Consider the following 18,829-nt stretch of genomic DNA (forward strand, 5'->3'; position numbering starts at 1 on the left):
ATGTGCAATAAACAGCAAATATTACAAGTATTACAAGTAGCAGGTGCTAGGGGGTGGAGCCTGAGGTAAAACTGAGACAGAAGTAGGTCTTCAGTCTGCGTCAGAAGATTTACTGATTTAACACAGAAAGTTCTGGTTGATTCACTCATTGATAACAGCTGCTCCCACTGCAGGGTTAAGGCTGTTCCTCACCACTCTCAGCCTTATGAATATGACTGTTACAGCACAAGCATTATGGTAAAAGAACTGAATCATGATACTTTAAATACAGCAAATATGACCATTCATATGCAGATCTGCACAAAGAGGAGTGTGGATTGCATGCATTGTTTGATCATAAAATTTTGGGACAGAGGAAAAACCTGCAGGTTGTGTCAGGCCAGGACAGCCGGGATTCTCTACCTGGAAGATGGTGTACATGGAGACTGTCAGGGGCCGGTTCCCCGAATATTCTGCTATCTTGAAAATATCAACACCCCATCGGTTGATATCTTCAAATTCCTGGAAGCAAGAAATTCAATTCAGATGGAGGAAACCTGTAACTCCTGAGCTCTGAGAGGAAGGCTGGGTGAGGGACTGAGACAGGAAATGAGTTAGACTAGATTTAGAAGAGAGTGCTGGATCGGGGGGTGAATCAGGGGGTGGATTTTGTGGGCTCCCACCTTGGCCAGCAGGCTCTCCTGGGTGGTGCTCACCCCGAAGCGGGGGATGCTGGAGGGCACCAGGCTGGGACTGTGGGCGACTTTGCGCACCCCGCTGATCTGGGACATGGGCCTCTTCTTCTTGTCCTTCTCCTTCGCAGGAGGGGACATGATCTCCATGTCATGCTGTTTCTCTGGGACACAGACGGAAAGTGACGTCACAGAGCCGCTCCTCTCCGAGGGTCTCACTGTGTGTTCCTGTCTGTGGTCCCCGAAACCGTCACTTACCCAGAAAGGTGCTGGAGATGAACTCTGACACTTGGTTCCCTGAGCGGCTGGTCTCTGACAGCTGCGTCAGCTCTCGGTTCAACATCCTTTTAAACTGCGGAGCAAAACGCACACAGCAGAGCCGCACGTCAGACCGGACCAGCTGATTACAGAACAGTGAAGCACCGAATCTGTGTGCAGCTGCCACTGACCTGTTCAGCAGCAGCACCAGCAGGGTATCACTGGTTAAGAACAGTGGCAGAGCGATTTCTGAATTTCAGTTATACCCAAATCACCCAAATTTCCCTTTCAGTAATGTCCAATAACATCACAGCTAATCTTCATTACTATGAATGTCCTGACATTGAATTTAGTATGAAGTCATCACATTTCTTCACATGCATACAGAATGAAAAAAATCTGAATAAAAAGGTAATCTTGAAGAAGAGAGATGAAAAATTAATCTTTAATAAAGAAGGTACAGAATCACATCTTCTCAGTGTTGCTGCGTTTGAGAAAGGGCCTGTGCGTTTCTGTGTGTGCGCTGTGTGTGTGGTGTCCGGGGAAGGCGGCAGACGGCTCGGTCTGCACGCGCTCAGAGAGGCGGCTGTGGCTGTCACTCCAGGATAAACAGCAGCGCATGGTTGCTATGGAAGCGCTGGGCACAGTGTGCCAGGCTGAACGACACTCTGTACCCAGCGCTGGTTTGAAAGCCGTGCCAGACGTCGGAGAGGTGTGCACCCTCGTGGGGAACACGCTCTCATTGGAGGACTGGCTGTTATGTAATCACACGCATGGGGACAGGAGCAAAACGCTCTCCGCTGACATACGCACAACACCGCGTGCTGAGGAACCAGCACAGACTCATTCAGACACACACACACACACACACACACACACACACACACACACACACACACACTCACACACTCATATACACACACACTCACACACACACACACACACACACACACACTCACACTCACACTCACACTCACACTCACACTCACACTCACACTCACACTCACACTCACACTCATATACACACACACACACTCACACACACACACACACACACACACACACACACACGCACACACACACACACACTCATATACGCACACTCACACACACACGCAGGCGCACACACACACACACACACACACACACACGCACGCACACACACACACACACACACGCACGCACGCACACACACACACACACACACACACACACATATGCGCACGCACACACGCATGCATATACACACACACAACATATACACGCATGCATGCACACACATGTGCGTACACACACACAAACACACACACACACACACAACATATGCAATACACACACCAAGACACATACACACCATACCCAAGCACACACACACAAACACAGACACACACACACACACACGCACGCGCTCACACACACACGCATGCGTACACACACACACACACACACCATATGCAATATACACACTAATAAACACACACCATACGCAAGCACACACACACACAGACACAGACACACACACACACGTGTCCTGATAGACAGATAAACACTCTCTCTAAGCCACATACACAGACACATACACAGACAAACACAGACGTTCTTCCACAAACACACACTTGCTCACATACAAGTGTAAGCATGACTGACACAAGAGCGTCACACTGTCATTACACACTCCCCACTCCTGATGTAAACAACCCTTAGCTCTCCATCCCTGCCCCTCTCTGTCCCCTCCTGCACAGAGACTACAAACTGCCCCTGCACAGACACTACAGACAAACTGCCCCTGCACAGACACTACAAACTGCCCCACTGCCCCTGCACAGAGACTACAGACAAACTGCCCCTGCACAGACACTACAAACTGCCCCACTGCCCCTGCACAGAGACTACAAACTGCCCCTGCACAGACACTACAAACTGCCCCACTGCCCCTGCACAGAGACTACAAACTGCCCCTGCACAGACACTACAAACTGCCCCACTGCCCCTGCACAGAGACTACAAACTGCCCCTGCACAGACACTACAAACTGCCCCACTGCCCCTGCACAGAGACTACAAACTGCCCCACTGCCCCTGCACAGAGACTACAAACTGCCCCTGCACAGACACTACAAACTGCCCCACTGCCCCTGCACAGACACTACAAACTGCCCCACTGCCCCTGCACAGAGACTACAAACTGCCCCTGCACAGACACTACAAACTGCCCCACTGCCCCTGCACAGAGACTACAGTCACAGCATCCAGCAGCTGAGAGGCAGAACTCCCCTCACCTCAGTGTGCATCCAGGACTGGGGGAACGAACAGCTCGCTTCTGGCATTGCAGCAGACGGGCACACGGCGCGGGAAACGCGGGAGAGCCAGCGGGGTCGCACTGAATACGGGGGTTCCCTCCGCCACGGCGAATCCCTCAGCGATCTGACAGCCCGCTCCGCACGCTCAGACGCCAGCAGCTCCTCAGCACCAGCTCCTCTCCCTGCTCGCCCAGCACTGCGTGTGCAGCGGCGGGAGAAGCTGCCTAAGGAGGGAGGGGGCAGGGCTGGAAGATGCAGCCTGGCTGGCCGCTGGATCGCACCTCTCTCCTTCCCACCACTCCTAATGCATGTGCAAACAGACAGGGGAAGGCTCTCGCTGCCTCCCCCCTCCCTCCCTCTCCCTCTCTCTCCCTCTCTCTCCCTCCCTCCCTCTCCCTCCCTCTCTCTCTCCCTCCCTCCCTCTCTCTCCCTCCCTCCCTCTCTCTCCCTCTCTCTCTCCTAGCAGGTATCTCCCCTTCCACCGCCCACATGCAGGATACCCTCCACCCAATCACCAGCTGACTGCAACAGAGGCTGGGCCAGCCCCAGGAACGTGATTGGTCTGTGGCTTGGAGTGGGGGTGTGGCTTGGCACAGGCTGGATGGAGAGGGGCTTCTGTCACGATGTGCAGCGAGTGTAGAGATGAAAGGATCGTTAGACTGCTTAACTCTTTCAACGGAAGGACTGCTGCATTCATGCGTGTGTGTGTGTGTGCATGCGTGTGTGTGTGTGTGTGTGTGTGCATGCGTGTGTGTGTGTGTGCACGCGTGTGTGTGTGTGTGTGCGCGTGTACGCGTTTGGGGGGGGGGGGGGGGTAGGATGCTTTGAAGCCCAAGCCATCAGCATAGCTGAGATGCTTATATGACGAATATGAAAACTGCCTCAAAATAAAAACAACAGAAAATGTATACTGATACTATCAGACATCCTCATCATAATATTATCCTCATCGTAATATCATCCTCATCATAGACGGCTATTCCCTGCAGGAGAGCGAGAGAAGCGCTGAATGTGCAGCACTGAGACAGGATAGAACCCAGAACCGAGAGCAGGACAGGGAATCTGGGGGGTGCAGCCTTCAGGGGTTCACCATAATCACAGAAAACTAAGAAACACAGAGCCTCAGAATCCCAACCTGCTCCTGCTTCTCAGGATGTGGATCCACTGAGAGTTCTGCGTGAATGAGCCGTGTGCACATGCGTGTGGCATGCGTGTTTGTGTGTGCTGTGCACATGGCTATTGCGTGGGCTGCCTGTCCCTTGGGGGGCTGATCATGGAAGCGCAGGAGGAGAGAGGCAGTCTGGGGGGTGCGCTTTAATCCACCTCTCCCAGCTCATTCACATTTTTCTGCACATGACTGTGTGCGTGTGTGTGTGTGTGCGTGTGTGTATGTATGTGTGTGTATAGAGCTGGCACACTAAAGCATGTACAATAACACTTCATTCAGGAACATAAGCTTCCCTTATTGCCATATTATACTGAGACTAAACCAATGAGGAAAAAACTCCAATGCCTGAGAGGAACATCTGCACTGAAACACAGCACTACTGAGGACTGGAGAATTAGATTTATTTAACAGGTGGGGGACGAGACTCTGGTGTTCTCCTCCATTTATTTGTTGCTATTCTCAGCACTATTTCACCCACACAGACCTCTGCGACATAAAAAAATCACTTCACCAGTGGAAACAGGACACAACAGTCTTGCCCTGCATAGCTAAAACACAACCTCATATCAGTGTTGAATTGATGTCTAAAACATGTCTGTTGACAGACAGACCTGTTTCCTTGAATTAAAACACCCCCTACCACCCAAGAGGCCCCTGATAGCAGAAATTAAAGTGTAAATTTTATTATACGTATCAAAAATTTACAAGCACAACTGAGAATTCTGAACCACATGCTGTAAGCCTGACCAAGCTCCACCCACCTGTTTTAATCAATGAAGCTAGCATGGTTTACTGCCAGCCACTACAACAGAGAAACATCAATAAAGCTGCCTCTCCCTGCATAGTCCCACAATTATCACAGAGACACCAAGAACCAAGAACAAAAAAGTATAGTTTGTGCATGGTGATGGTTTCACTGTTTTGGAACCGAACAAGACTCTTTGAAAGAATTTGTGAACCTATCACCTACACTGTAGAGTCATTTCAGCAGTCTAACTTTTCACTTAGTTTCTGAACAATGAAATCATCTGACCTGGGGTCAATGGTGATTATCGGTATAAAAACCAGCACTGAGGTATGGAGTGGGTCAGTTGGGGGGCATTTCGCATGAACGCAAGCTGAGCCCTCCGGCTCTGTTTAAAACTGGCCAAGCCATCTACCATCGATGACCAGGATCCCACTGTGGTGCTGGCTTCACCCTGTCAGGGGCAGGGGCGGGTGGGTCAGCCAGAGTTGTCTCATCTCTCAGGCTGCCTGTGATTGGTCAGCTGTATAAGAGCTGCCTGGATGATATCAGCAGAGCAGCAGCTATCCTCCAATGAGAGCCCGCTCTGCTTTAGGGCACTGTGCGACTTTCAGTGTGAAAGACAGCCATTACAGAGAGTCGAGTCACTGTGTCCTCAGAGCTGTCTGCGCTGTCCTGGGATCAGCAGAGTGGGATTACAGACAGAGGAGTCACTGCGTCCTCAGAGCTGTCTGCGCTGACCTGGGATCAGCAGAGTGGGATTACAGACAGAGGAGTCACTGCGTCCTCAGAGCTGTCTGCGCTGACCTGGGATCAGCAGAGTGGGATTACAGACAGAGGAGTCACTGCGTCCTCAGAGCTGTCTGCGCTGACCTGGGATCAGCAGAGTGGGATTACAGACAGAGGAGTCACTGCTTCCTCAGAGCTGTCTGTGCTGTTCTGGGATCAGTGCCGCTCACCTTGTTGGAGGCCATCTCGCTGACAGAGTGGCGTGTCTGCAGGGTCTCCAGCTGGTCCAGGCACCAGTCCAGCTCCTCCAGCGTCTCCATGGCCAGTTTCTGAGAAGGCTCCTCTGTGGGGCGCAAACACAGATCTGGGGTCAGCATTCAATGCACTAATACCCCCAGAGCCGTAATGCAGCTCTCCCTGCCCTCTACCTCACACCAAGACTGCCCTCTGCATCCCCAACCATTCAGCAAGGGGGGTGCCAATCTCCATTTCTCTTTGATCAGACTAGAGAGTGATGTGTTAGCAGTTGACTGTCAGCAGTCAGTTTGTTTCATAATCTTTATTTTGTGTGACAGGAGGCCCCATCCAAGGCAACTTGCATAGGCTATATTTCTAATTGCTGAACCTGTTTAAAAGTTCTCTCACTCACTGCTACAACGGCTGTATCTCACCCTGTCACCTGAACCTGCCACCTTCCTGCTGTAAGCCCTGTTCTCTCCCATGCCACGCCATGTGTCTGTTTAAATTACATTTTGTAGGAGGTTACTAAAGTGAGATTCAGTGTAAAACTTCATAGTCAAAAATCCCCCTTTGTTATTTTGATTAGCTGCCTACAAACACAGAAAAAACTGAATACTGGCTCAGTGCTGGTGTGTGCAGAGGAACAGGTCATACACAGATGTTTATCACCACAGAGCAACACAAGCTCCTTATCAGGAGAATCTGGGGAAAACCCCGCCTTACAGACTCTGCATTCACTGAGCCTTCACTGCACTGCAGGTATATCACACAGGGTTGGCTTCTCTGAGTGGATTTCATACTGTTTCATTTTAAAGAGTCTCCTCATGAAATGATCTTTTCAAACATCCCTGATGTCCCTTTAACTCTTAGTCCTGTGAAGGTGACCGGGGTGACTGGATGGGGTCTGTACTGACCTGGCAGACTGGTCTTGCACATGTTCGGAGTGGTGCTGCCAGACGATCTCCTGCAGGGGGTCAACAGAGGTCATGAGCAAACAGGGGTGAAGGGCATGCGGCCTTCAGAGGCGGATACCCCACATTCTGCCCTCCAGGCCTTCAGGGGGTTACGGATACAGGGGCGTCAGTGCCAGCGGGAGAAGCAGGGGAATCCTTCTGTGGAAGGATTCAAAGATCCTTCCACAGAACAACCAGAACTGTCTCCTCTGATCTAAAACCCCAAGGAGGATGAAGTGAGCCTTCTCGATAGTCCAGTTCTGAGATACAGGCACTTTTCAAAAGGTCCACCAAATGACACAGATGTTTGCATGGACGGTGTCTGCTGTACCTGTCTGAGGTTTGGGAACTTACTTGCCGGCCACCCGATCCTGCAGGTGAGTGAGGGATGCAAAATTGCTCCTCACGGTCCGCAAACTGGCCAGGACCTGAAAGAGAACAGCATCCTGTTACATCAGAACCAGCACACCAATGTGACAGAGGCATTCTGCAGTCTGCTGGAGAATGACAGCTATGTCACTATCGGATTACTCTCCGTCAGAGAGTCACCCTAAACCAGGCTCGGGTGTTAACTGCCACGCCCCAGGTCATCAGCTCACTGAGTTCGACAAACCAGCGCCACCTGCAGTTAGGAATATTGCAGCTATCCTGTTTCCAAATCAGGATCAGTTTCTCGCCGGCCAGTATCTACTCCGACACACGTGGTGTTGGGTTCCAGGCTTGTTTTGTAAAGCGATACATCCTGTGACGTAGGGGATATGAAACTCGAACCCATGCTATGCTGAAGGACTGTTCTGTCCAAATGCCAAGCCGCCCCTCCAGTGGGAGCCTGCCCCAGGACAGGAACATTACATCATTGCATCTGTCCCCTTCAGCGGGCTTGGGTTTCCTTCACAACCGTTTGGCTGGTGTCACGTAATACTGAGTCATAAATGGAGTACAGACTATGGCAAATACTAAAGAGAAGATTGTCAAATGTCTAGTGAGTGCTTTAGAATACATAATCTTGTATAACACACAGCTAACTATAATTTCAGACAAATTCTGTCCACTGCCACCAGCACATTAAAAGTACCTTCTAGCTGTTCTGATAGCACTGTTTTACAATGTGTGTGTGAGGACCTCTTTAAAATGAATAAACACTGAAGTCTTAGAAAAGACAAATAAAGAATTCTTCATTAATGTACCTCCATCACCTCATCATCTTCAGTGAGCATGCCCATCTCACCAACTGACACTTACAGAATCATATAATCACACTGAACCTGGAATCTTCACCAACTGACAATTTTAGAATGTTAAAATTTAACGGTTTTAACAGCCATGTTCTCATGTTGTCCGCTATACTTATGTGCTTACTGCTTACATGACATTGATAAATGTTATAACTAATTACGCTATCTTACGTTATCACCCTAATTATTACAGGTAATGGTACTGAGAACAGAAAGGCTGGCCTGTAAAAACATTTTAAAAACTACAAAATCACATATGAATAGATACAGAAAGCACATTAATCAACCATTACAAAACAGAACTGCATGCATGACATCGTAAAACCTATGAACTTTTACTGATCAGTGATTTTTCATTTATACAACCTGACAAAACCTACCTGTGCAAATGGAGTCACAATCATGTCTTCTCCATGTCTGAAAAAAAGATTAAATAAGTTTTAAAAATAAATGAACCCTTGCTGCACCAGGTCTTCAGGTGATGGGCTGTTAAGGTTGATCTTACCTTACCGTGAGGTCACCAAAACAAAAAAACCAAGGTCCAGGAGCTACTGCAATTTACAGATTAGCAAATCCCATATGTGTATCTATTAGGTTGTTGATGGGCTAGGAGGGACTCAGGTTTAATATAAAATATTTTAGAGACTGTGTGTGGTTTAACTTGGTACAGTATGCTAATGTAATAAGCAGGTGAGGGCATGAAGATTCTGGTGACAATATCTGTACATGTAAACCAGGAGATAAACAGATGCCTCCATACCTCTAAATGGTCACAATTTAGGATAAATCTAAAAGCAAACTGAAAATTTCTCATCATGTTATTTTGGGCACAACAAAAGAAGGGCTCAGCCGACAGAGAGCAAAGGTACACGGAGACGAGACAGCAACAGTGGCATGCATTTAACCTGAGGGAGCTGTGGACATTCGGCCCAAAAAGACACAGCCTCACAGAAGCTGAGCTCATGCACACACACTCCTGCTGTGGCCACAGGACTCAGATTCAGACTCACATGCCGCACACAAACTGGGCTGAACTGGGCAAAAGTGTGCTGAACCGGACCAGCCTGGGCTGAACTGGGCCAAACTGGGCTGAAAAGGGCTACTCTGGGATGCAAGGTGAAGGGTAAGCTGTGAAGGACACAGGACAGGCCTGGGGGTGGTCGTGGGGGCACAGGTGTGGCTATAGCTGCTGGTGAGGCATGGGGGAGGGACAGGCCTGTTTCGGGGGGCGGAGGGCAGGGGGTGGGGTGTTTTTTTCCACAGGCTATTCTCACCGCGTCAGCCAGTTGACCTCCCAGTGCTTCAAGCTCTCTTCCCTTCAAAGACACAAGGCAAGAGTCTGTGACCCGCAGCCAAACACCCTGTCCCTGAGCAGCGGGAGAAACTGGCTCTGCTGTGGGCGGGGAGGGTAACGCAGCCCCGGTCCCGACTGCACTCTTCCCACAGCAAGTACTCTAATACTGCACAGGCACAGTCAGCTGAGAGAGGAGCGTTAAACTCAGGGGAACTGAGTCTTCTGAACCAGAGTTGGGCGGATTCCTCCAGCCCCTCAGAGCTGTCACAGCCTCATGTGGCGCTTCTGTGAGACCAGCGGAGAGTCAGGATTGGCCAGAGGAGCCTCACGGTAATCAAACAGGCCACCGGCATGAAATGCAGTTCTGTATGGACAGGCGTGTCCTGCTCGTGACTGGAGCCAATCAGAACAGTGCTGTGTTCAGGGCATGGCTGTTTAGGGGATTCCCCTTCCTCATTAGTGACACTGCACCATCTGGCAGTGAAACGAAACCAAAACTGACTGTGACTGTTCCCCTTCTTGCCAGACCAAAGCATGTTTACACTGGATATCTACATATCTAGATCTATATCTGTATCTCTCTCCATATGTAAAGAGATAAATATACTCATATATTATGAGCTCCAGGAATAATAATCATCCTGGATGTTCCGATGTTGAGCTTGAGTGTGGTGAGGGGACAGGGGTCAGGGGTCAGGGGTCAGGGGTGAGGTTACAGCACTCACAGGTCGCTGGCTGTGGAAGAGTTGCGAGACATGGCCTTGGGCGAGAGGTCGAAGTCCGAGTCGGACCGGTACAGGAAGGACTCCCGCCGCTGGCTGTGGGGGAAGTTTGCCTGCAGGATGAGCCTGGATCCCGGGCTCGTCTGGGGGTCCAGCGGGCTGCGGCTTGCTGACAAGCCATTTTCAACATCAAAACTGTGAGGGAGAGAGAGAGGGAAAGGAGGAGAGATATTTAGAACACAGTGATCATCTATAAATAGTAAATAATAAATAAATAAATAAATAATAGTAACACCCATTACTTTCTTCTTTCTGGGAGACATTCAATGTTACATTAATAAAAGGAAAGGTCAGATCTGAAGAAGTTTTTCTCCAGCTGTCCATCTCACACACTGATGTGATGCTGAGTAGAGAGGAGCAGGGAGGAGCAGGGAGGTGCAGGGAGGCGCAGAGGGGTGCATGGAGGTGTGGGGAGGCGCAGAGGGGTGCATGGAGGTGCGGGGAGGCTCAGAGGGGTGCATGGAGGTGCGGGTGGGCACAGGGAGGCACAGGGAGGTGCAGGGAGAAGCAGGGAGGAGCAGGGAGGAATGGTGGCAGTAGTTTACTTGCATATAAGGACATCCTCTCCTTTACAGCAGTTGGTCAGCCATCAGAAGTGACTTTATGCCCCCACGTCAGAGGCCTCTCCCTCACAGACACTAAAACAAGCCGCACACCTTATAAACGTGACCTTAGAACGCACCATGCTATCTGTCAGGACAAACCTGTCTCCTCAGGGAATTCTGGGCTATGTTAAATAAAGCTTCACCAACAGAAACATTCCTTCCCCCCAAAAAACATGGACCATTTTTAAAACACCTCAATGTCCATAGCAACACAGGATGCCAGAGGGGAAGAGCAGGTTTAAAACTGAGGGGAAAATATAATGAATGATCAGTTCTGTGTGCCACACACACACACACACACACACGCCCTCCTCTCTGAAGAGGCCGGGAGGAACAGCATGTCTGAGTAACAGGACGTGCTCTGACTGCTCTGACGCTGCGCTGTGATTGGATGGCAGGGGCGGCCTGCTCTGGCTCTCTCACACGCTCTCTGAATGAGAAAGCTCTCCCCGTTCCGTAGGCAGCCCTGCGCTGCTATCATCCATACGGCTGATGCGCTAAAAATAGCTCTGCCTCTCGCTGATGTCAGAGCATGTGATCCTGCTATAAATAGAAATAACAGAATCCCGAAATAAAAAATCCCTTAAGGTGCACGAGAATTCAAACTGGGCCAATGTGACACCTAGCTGGTACCCCATTCTCACTTCCACTCCTCTCTTTTCGGAACCCCCGCCCCCCCAACATTGATATGCTAAGGAAATCAGATCAGATCTTTCAAATCAGTGCTCAAGGGAGCTACAGCTTCAGTTGCCATGGCGACTATCTTTGTATTTAGGTAATGATAACATTATTGAAATCATAGAAGTCAATGTGATTTCTGTAATGACACTTTTCATTTTGAACAGAAATATCTACCCCTGCTATGACAAAACATTTACAATTACACATTATACACAATTATACGTTATATTCAATTGTATATAACATTGTATCATGTGACAAAAGAACCATTTCACTCAGACTGCAGATGTTTTTGTATGATAAGGGGTTAACTGGAAATTGCCAGTTTGTTAACTGGCACAGGCTGCCAGGTGTGTGTGGCACTGTTTTCCCTCCAGAGGGAAGAGAGATGTGATCGGGGTGGAGGACTCTGCGCTTCTCCCAAAAAAATTCTAACCAAGTCCAGTCTGTTTTTTCCATCTACAAATCTTACAACAAAACCTAGGCTTTTTGGTGTAGTTTTCCATGATGACTGCACACCTACTACCCTCATAGAAAGAGTTTGAAAATAAATATTTAGGTGACAGATTCATGATACTATTATGCACATTAAATAACATATTTTCATGTACAGCACAGTTCAGCTTGCTGCAGGGCATCGGGATTTGAATGTCAATGACCGCTTCTATTTATGACAAAGATTGTTCTTCTGATGACAGCTTATTACAGAAATCTGCACACTCCACACGCACACGTGCGTGTGCACACACACACACACACACACACACACACACACACACACACACACACACACACAAACAGACACAGACACACGCACGCACGCACATACACACACACACACACACACACACACACACACAAAAACACCGTCGCTATGGAATATTCTTTTTCGGCAGGTCCTTGATTTTCCTTGGAACAGGACAGTGTTCAGCAGTACTGGGTGTTCCTTTGTAGGGATGAGGGAAGTCCTAACTGAATCAGTGAGTGCAGTGCATGTGGAACTGAGGGCACACCTTTTCTTTGTTTATATGCTGTTATACACGCTTACACTTGTTTGGCCAGCTACAGAGGATGGTCTGTCTTTAATTTTTGTCCATATATAAAAAGAAGATGGCTTCCTCATTCTTGAAAAACAGACTTGGTCTTTTGCATATACACCACTATTCACAAGAACATACACATCAGAAACAATGGTCTCTTGGTCTTGAGAACAGTCCTCAGAACCCAGACAGAACTCAGTCAGAACCCAGACAGAACTCAGTCAGAACTCAGTCAGAACCCAGACAGAACTCAGTCGGAACCCAGACAGATTTCAGACACAAAGCAGTGAGCTCTATCACTGTCCTATGCTGTTATTTATCATACATCAGAATACTGACAATTTCACAATATAAAATTCTGTAGAACCATGCTGTCATAACTTAATTTTTACTAATGTCTCCATACGATGCTGCAGACCTGGAGGAAAGCACTCAGGGAAAGGTAGCTTCAGAACGAGCGTACGGTAACAGGAACCCTGCTCTCATTCAGACTCACATTCCCAGTGTCTCCGATCCCACACCCACTCACCCACTCACCGGAGCGGAGCGTCGGGAGGGCAGGAGGGTGGTCTGCCGAGCTGCGTTACATAACCAGTGCCGATCCCGCTGTTCACGCGACACAACACGCACACACACACGCGTGCAGCATGCACCGGCTGGAACAGACATGCTAACAAAACGCTCCGAATCTACAGCGGTGCGACCGGGGTGGGGTGGGGGGGGGGGGGTGGCAGGGAGAGGGGGGGGGGGGTCTCCAGTCTAAAAATACCTGTGCTGGAGGCTGGTGCTGTCTCTTCTACTGCTCCTCTCCTTCTTCTCGTAAATCGCAGCCCCCCCCCTCCTCCCCCTCTCCCCCCACCCCCCTGCTGCACCGAGACAGTGTGGGGCTGCTCTCTCCCTACGCCACGGCGCTCCGCTGCTAAAAATAGCCCCCCACAGAAGGGTAGCCGAGGCAGAGCTTCTATTAATAGCCTTGCAGGTACAGCGCTCCAGCGGCATGGACCAATGGGCTCACGCTCTCCTCCCTCCATTCATAAATATTTATGCGCGCAGCTATTTGGAGTCCACACTCTGCTATCTTTAACCTCACAAATGAAAAAAAGGAAAATAAAAAATCCACCCACGTCTTTCTGCCTGGCCATTTCATTTCTCCTTCCAACGATTCGGTGCAGACAGAATCTTTTCATTAATTGATGAGGCTCTTTTATGTGAACAGTTTTCCTCTGCGCTTCAGTGCACATCTGCCTTTCCACTCAACTGTAAATCCCAGTTTGTGAATCCCAGTTTGCACACACACTCCAGCTTGCCTGAGCGGCTCTGATCTTAACACTCCCTGAGTATTGATTGTAGACAAACAGCTCTACATTTAAAGACTGGCGGCCAATGTGTAAATATTTGAAACAGGATCTCTTGAAACATAACTGTTGCATTGTGACATATGATGTGATGTCACAATATAACGTAAATCACCAGTTCCACAGAAAACCCTTCAATAAATTCATCTGAATAATTTTAACTGAAACCTATTGGTTATAAATCCTTTTTTTTATCCATACTACACCACATTGCTGCCTAGAGTGAGTGTGAGATTGGATGTGAGAGGGAAGTGAGAGTCTTTCAGAAGTTTTCCAACTGCACTAAGCAACTGAAATAACAGAGACAGCAGCACCAAAGAGCAAAGAACCAAAACCACTCCAGAAATAAACATGGGGAAAAGTGGAGAGAGGGGTGTGGAAACATTTTCTTTTTGTAGAGAAGAGTTCCCTGTGTGATTCACAAATCCTGAACTGAAAACTGAATGACTTCTCAAAAGAGAGCAAGCTCTCCACTCCCTCTACTGGCCAGAGAAGTACTACAGTCCTCGACTGCCGTGGCAAGAGCAGTCGGCGATCAGAGATCCAGAACATCGAAGACACCATCATTCCTGAAGAGCAGAAGGTGACACTCTGATGTAAAGCGTTTCAGACACACACAGCTACCCCCAGCAGGGACAGCTGTGAGATTGCCAGGAATTAATAACAGTAATATTATTCATGTGCTTGGTGGACATGCTTATTCTTAAAATTTCACATGTATTTATTTTAAATAGACAGATGTTCACTGAAGATATTCAGCTTTGGCATCTTTCGTATGATTACATCAATGCCTCTTCCAGCCTTGTGCAGATAAGCTAAGATCCTAAATACTCAACCACACTCTGTTACAGTCTAGGTTTACAATTTGTCATTTGAAGTGAAGTACCCACAGTACAAACGTCAGCAACACTGTGAATCAGCTTCTGATGTCAAATAGTTCCGTAACTGCTTTACACTGATAGCCTTCCTTTCCCACACACTGTTCAAACATTTATGAAGTGAATCAGCGCTGCAATGCTGCAATACTGTGACACAGACGGGGCTGGATCATAGAGAAAGTTCAAACTGAGGAAAGCAACGATGTGACAGTAAATAAAGTTGCAAAGCCCTTTCAGTCTGAAAGATTTGCCAGCGGTACTAAATAAGGTGCACATACAGCAAGATAAAAAAAAATCTAAGCATGCAATCTAATTTACAGAAGTTACAGGGAATTTTTAAAAGCATCGACCACGTACACACATATTCACAGGAACAGCATCAGGAACCACTCCCTAACACTAACGTTCAGAACCCTCACAAGAATGCTATAGAGCTGGTTCCTCAGAACACAGCTAGGTGTGAGAAGGGGTCATTCACACAGTTACACTCAGGAAACCCCCCCCCTGCTTTCTGGGAAGTGCTTACACAGTGACAGTGACGTGTGTTAATCATGGCAGACAGCTTCACATTTTCAGAATGTGTCTGTGGCACAAAAAGAAACATTACAGAAACTGCAGACTAGGAGCCCTGGGTCTCAGGTTACAGCTGCCTGGCTACTGTTCCACAGTTCAGCCCAGCTCAGCGGAGCCCGGTCATGCAGGCCCGAGAGAAATAAAGACAGGGGAACCCATCTGGCTTGGATTCAGTTTGGGATTAGGGTCAGGGTGATCAGCAAGGTTAGGACGGTGGTTAGGGATAGGTTATGTGAAGGTTATGCCTCCTGTTTTATCCTCAAGGGACCCATTGTGGACTGAAAGTAGTCCAGGTCGTGCTGGCTGTCTGTCCCAGCACAGAGTTTAACAATGAAAGGGGTCAATGTTGATTATTCCGCTCCCATTTGGGACTGGAGTGAAACCCCACACATTAAGAGTGACTTTCTCACACAGCGTCAGTTACACATCCTGTCTCTGACTGTAATTTGCCCCTCGTTATGTCTGATGGTCACTGGCTGACCAAAAGAGCAATTCAATAGTGGATCATGACAATATCAACCGCCATGGTCAGAAACAGCAGCTGACAGCAGGCTTCATTTTCTTCATTTCTGGGTAGGGGTGACATGCCTAGAGCGGTGCTATGGTTAGGATGGAGAGTCTGATTACGTGATTGGTCACCTGCTGCACCTCCTACAGACAGACCAGGGCTGAGCATCAGAACACGAGAGTGAACACGGGTGTGAACAGGAACAGCACGAGAGGAAGACATCATCAGGGCGTGTGCCGATTTCGGGTGGTGACCCTGCACTTGCTTTTTTGTTTTGCCTACGGTGTGAGAGAATGTTGGGGTGCCTGAGTTTACAGGACTCTCACACTCCACAGAGACTGTGTCTGCGACACCCCTACACCCTTTCCTGCGGAATCAGGAGGGGAGGAGGACCCGAGCCCGGAGCGGGCCGGGGAGGGAGGGCGGAGCCCGAATCCTCCCTCCCGGGGTGGAATAACCGGTCCACAGGGACACGGCTCCTGGATCAGCCCGTGTGCCGTGCGCTCTACACACGCCCCATTGTTCACAACCCGACCTCCACAGAACAAAACGGCTGTTGCGAACGAGGTCACGACCCAGTGAGGAAACAAATAGGGGAGAAACTTTCCAGCTCCTCTCTCCGAAAGGGGCGAAAAACAACCCACTCTTTACAGACATGAGCTTTGAAATATAAAGTCATAACGCTTTCTCAATTTTCCCTTATCAGTGCGGTCTTACTCTCGGTGAGAGCAGTTCAGCTGACGTGTACAGGTATGAATGGATAACAGGAGCACTGTTATTCTGTATCAGGCAAATAAACGAGGCACACACACGGGACGAAGCATATTTGCATGAAAAGCACGTAATGAGTCTTACGCAACAGCATCTCAAACAATAACACATTTTGATACGTCTAACCACAACTGATCACTGATAGAGAAGAGCTTCTCTCAAAACCCGTCCCTATTTACTGGAACTTGGCAGGGGAGGATATTTTTTTTTTATCATTTTTTCCCCCTCTTTCTTCTCATTCTTTCATTTCCAAAGCTCCATTTTCAGTCTTTCGCATGTTTTTCGGAAGTACGTTATCAAAAAACCCTTCAACACCGCAACACACAGGAAATCTTCCACCCGGCAGAAAGTATCCAAAGTTTTAAAATGTGTGGTACAAACAGGCGAAGGAAAAGCAGAGATCAGTTATGCAATGTGAAGGACCTAAAACAAACAGCAGAACGCTGCTAATGAAGCGCAGCGTGCTCCTGTGCTGGAGTCTCCTCCGAGTCTCCTCTGCTCTGCTATGGAAACAGTCGCAGGTCTTCCACAGGGCAGCAGGGCGCTGAGGGTTCACGGCCCCGAGCCAGGGGAGAGGGGGCGGGGCACAGGGGAGAGGGGGCGGGGTTCAGAGATACAGGCGGGGCATGTGGAAAAGGGGTGGGGTTCAAATAAAAGGGGCGGAGCATAGAAGGGGTGGGGCGCATTCCAGTGGGAAGCAGGGTCATACAGCCGCCTCTGCTTGAAGGCCTACACTGACGGTTATTTAGACCTATCTGTCTTTTGCCCAGAAATGGCTTCCTATCTCTGAGTATTACTGGGTGCATACAGAAACCAGAGATCGTGCTATTACATGCAAAGCAAGCATGCAGTGGTTTGTGCTTACAGCCTGTCACCTTTTTAGGAGTTTCTGACACAAAAGAAGAAAGAGGATTTGCTATTTACAACCTGCAGTGGAAGCACAGTGATCCCAGCAACAGTAGCCATTTGCATTTGGGCCACGCCATACTGAAGCTGAACTACTTCTGCTTCCTGTGAGCACTTTGCAAACTCTGACAGGTCAGTCTGCGGGGGGGGGGGTGACAGGCTGCAGGGGGAGACGGGGTGGAAGCAGGTGACATGGGGCGGAGCATGTCACTGTTTCAGGCTAAAGAGGACAAACAGTATGATAATATGAAAGATAATATGAGCTAGGCTTACAGTAGCTAAATGGGTCTAATTAAAAAAAATACTCAAAGAGGTGCATCACCAAAACAGCCATTTTCAGCCATACATGAGCACAAACCTATACCGCTCTGATACTCTGCTCAGACACTCTGAAGCCTGCAGTGGCATGCATTTGCATTGTTTTTCCAGAATATGGAAATGTCTTTATATCTTTATACGGGCATGGCTGGCAGCGGGTGGGTGGGGTGAGGGCAGTGTCTGATTCCCGCAGTGCAGCCCAGGCCATCCTTCTGACAGGACAGAACTCTGGAATCTCTGTGCATCTGAAAAATCAGCTGTCAGTGTCCTGCCAGATGCTGTCAGAGCTGTGGCCAGAAGCAGGCAGGGGATTACTGCACCTGCATTAGGATGAAAAACGGCTTCATTTCTCAAAAGGCAGAGGATTAAATGAACAAAACCACAGAAAAGCCTCCAGATACATTTATTATAATAAGCCTTATGGTGGATATTTCATAGTTTAAATATCATCTGGCACCAGTTTTCAGGGCATAATCTCTCGCAACTTTTATATTTTTTGAACGCAACCTGCTCATAAACAGTGCCTTCTGACTGAAGCAAACTGCACATTGTTTCACAGTTACTGTGTTACGCAGCTGTGTATCTTTAGCCCTGAATAATATAGACCCAGAGCTGTGTGGTTTCCTGTGTTGAGAGCTGAGGCCCAGGACTACAGCCTGAAGGCACAAGCAAACGGCCTTTCTGCATGCACTGCACAGGTACAGCTTTGAGCTTTGACTAAAGACGATCAAATACAGACAGAACTACCTTCTTTCTGTCAACAAAAACTTGTGATGACGCAAATACAAATGCACAAATACAAATCCTCAACTCTTTTTCA

General features: G+C 48.6%; 1 protein-coding gene across 1 annotated transcript in view; it reads right to left on the reverse strand.

Moving 5' to 3' along the window:
- Positions 1-18,829, reverse strand: part of LOC118795452 (cAMP-specific 3',5'-cyclic phosphodiesterase 4D-like) — a 30,369-nt gene that overhangs the window by 5,673 nt on the left and 5,867 nt on the right. Inside the window, exons 2-9 of the mRNA XM_036553922.1 lie at positions 10,318-10,509; positions 8,679-8,715; positions 7,418-7,491; positions 7,025-7,074; positions 6,101-6,213; positions 930-1,023; positions 663-835; positions 403-501 (exon numbers count right to left, since the gene is read on the reverse strand). Of these exons, the coding sequence (XP_036409815.1) occupies positions 403-501; positions 663-835; positions 930-1,023; positions 6,101-6,213; positions 7,025-7,074; positions 7,418-7,491; positions 8,679-8,715; positions 10,318-10,509 (832 nt within the window). The remainder of the gene's footprint in view (positions 1-402; positions 502-662; positions 836-929; positions 1,024-6,100; positions 6,214-7,024; positions 7,075-7,417; positions 7,492-8,678; positions 8,716-10,317; positions 10,510-18,829) is intronic.

This window comes from Megalops cyprinoides, chromosome 20 (assembly GCF_013368585.1).
Source record: "Megalops cyprinoides isolate fMegCyp1 chromosome 20, fMegCyp1.pri, whole genome shotgun sequence".
Taxonomy (NCBI): Eukaryota; Metazoa; Chordata; class Actinopteri; order Elopiformes; family Megalopidae; genus Megalops; species Megalops cyprinoides.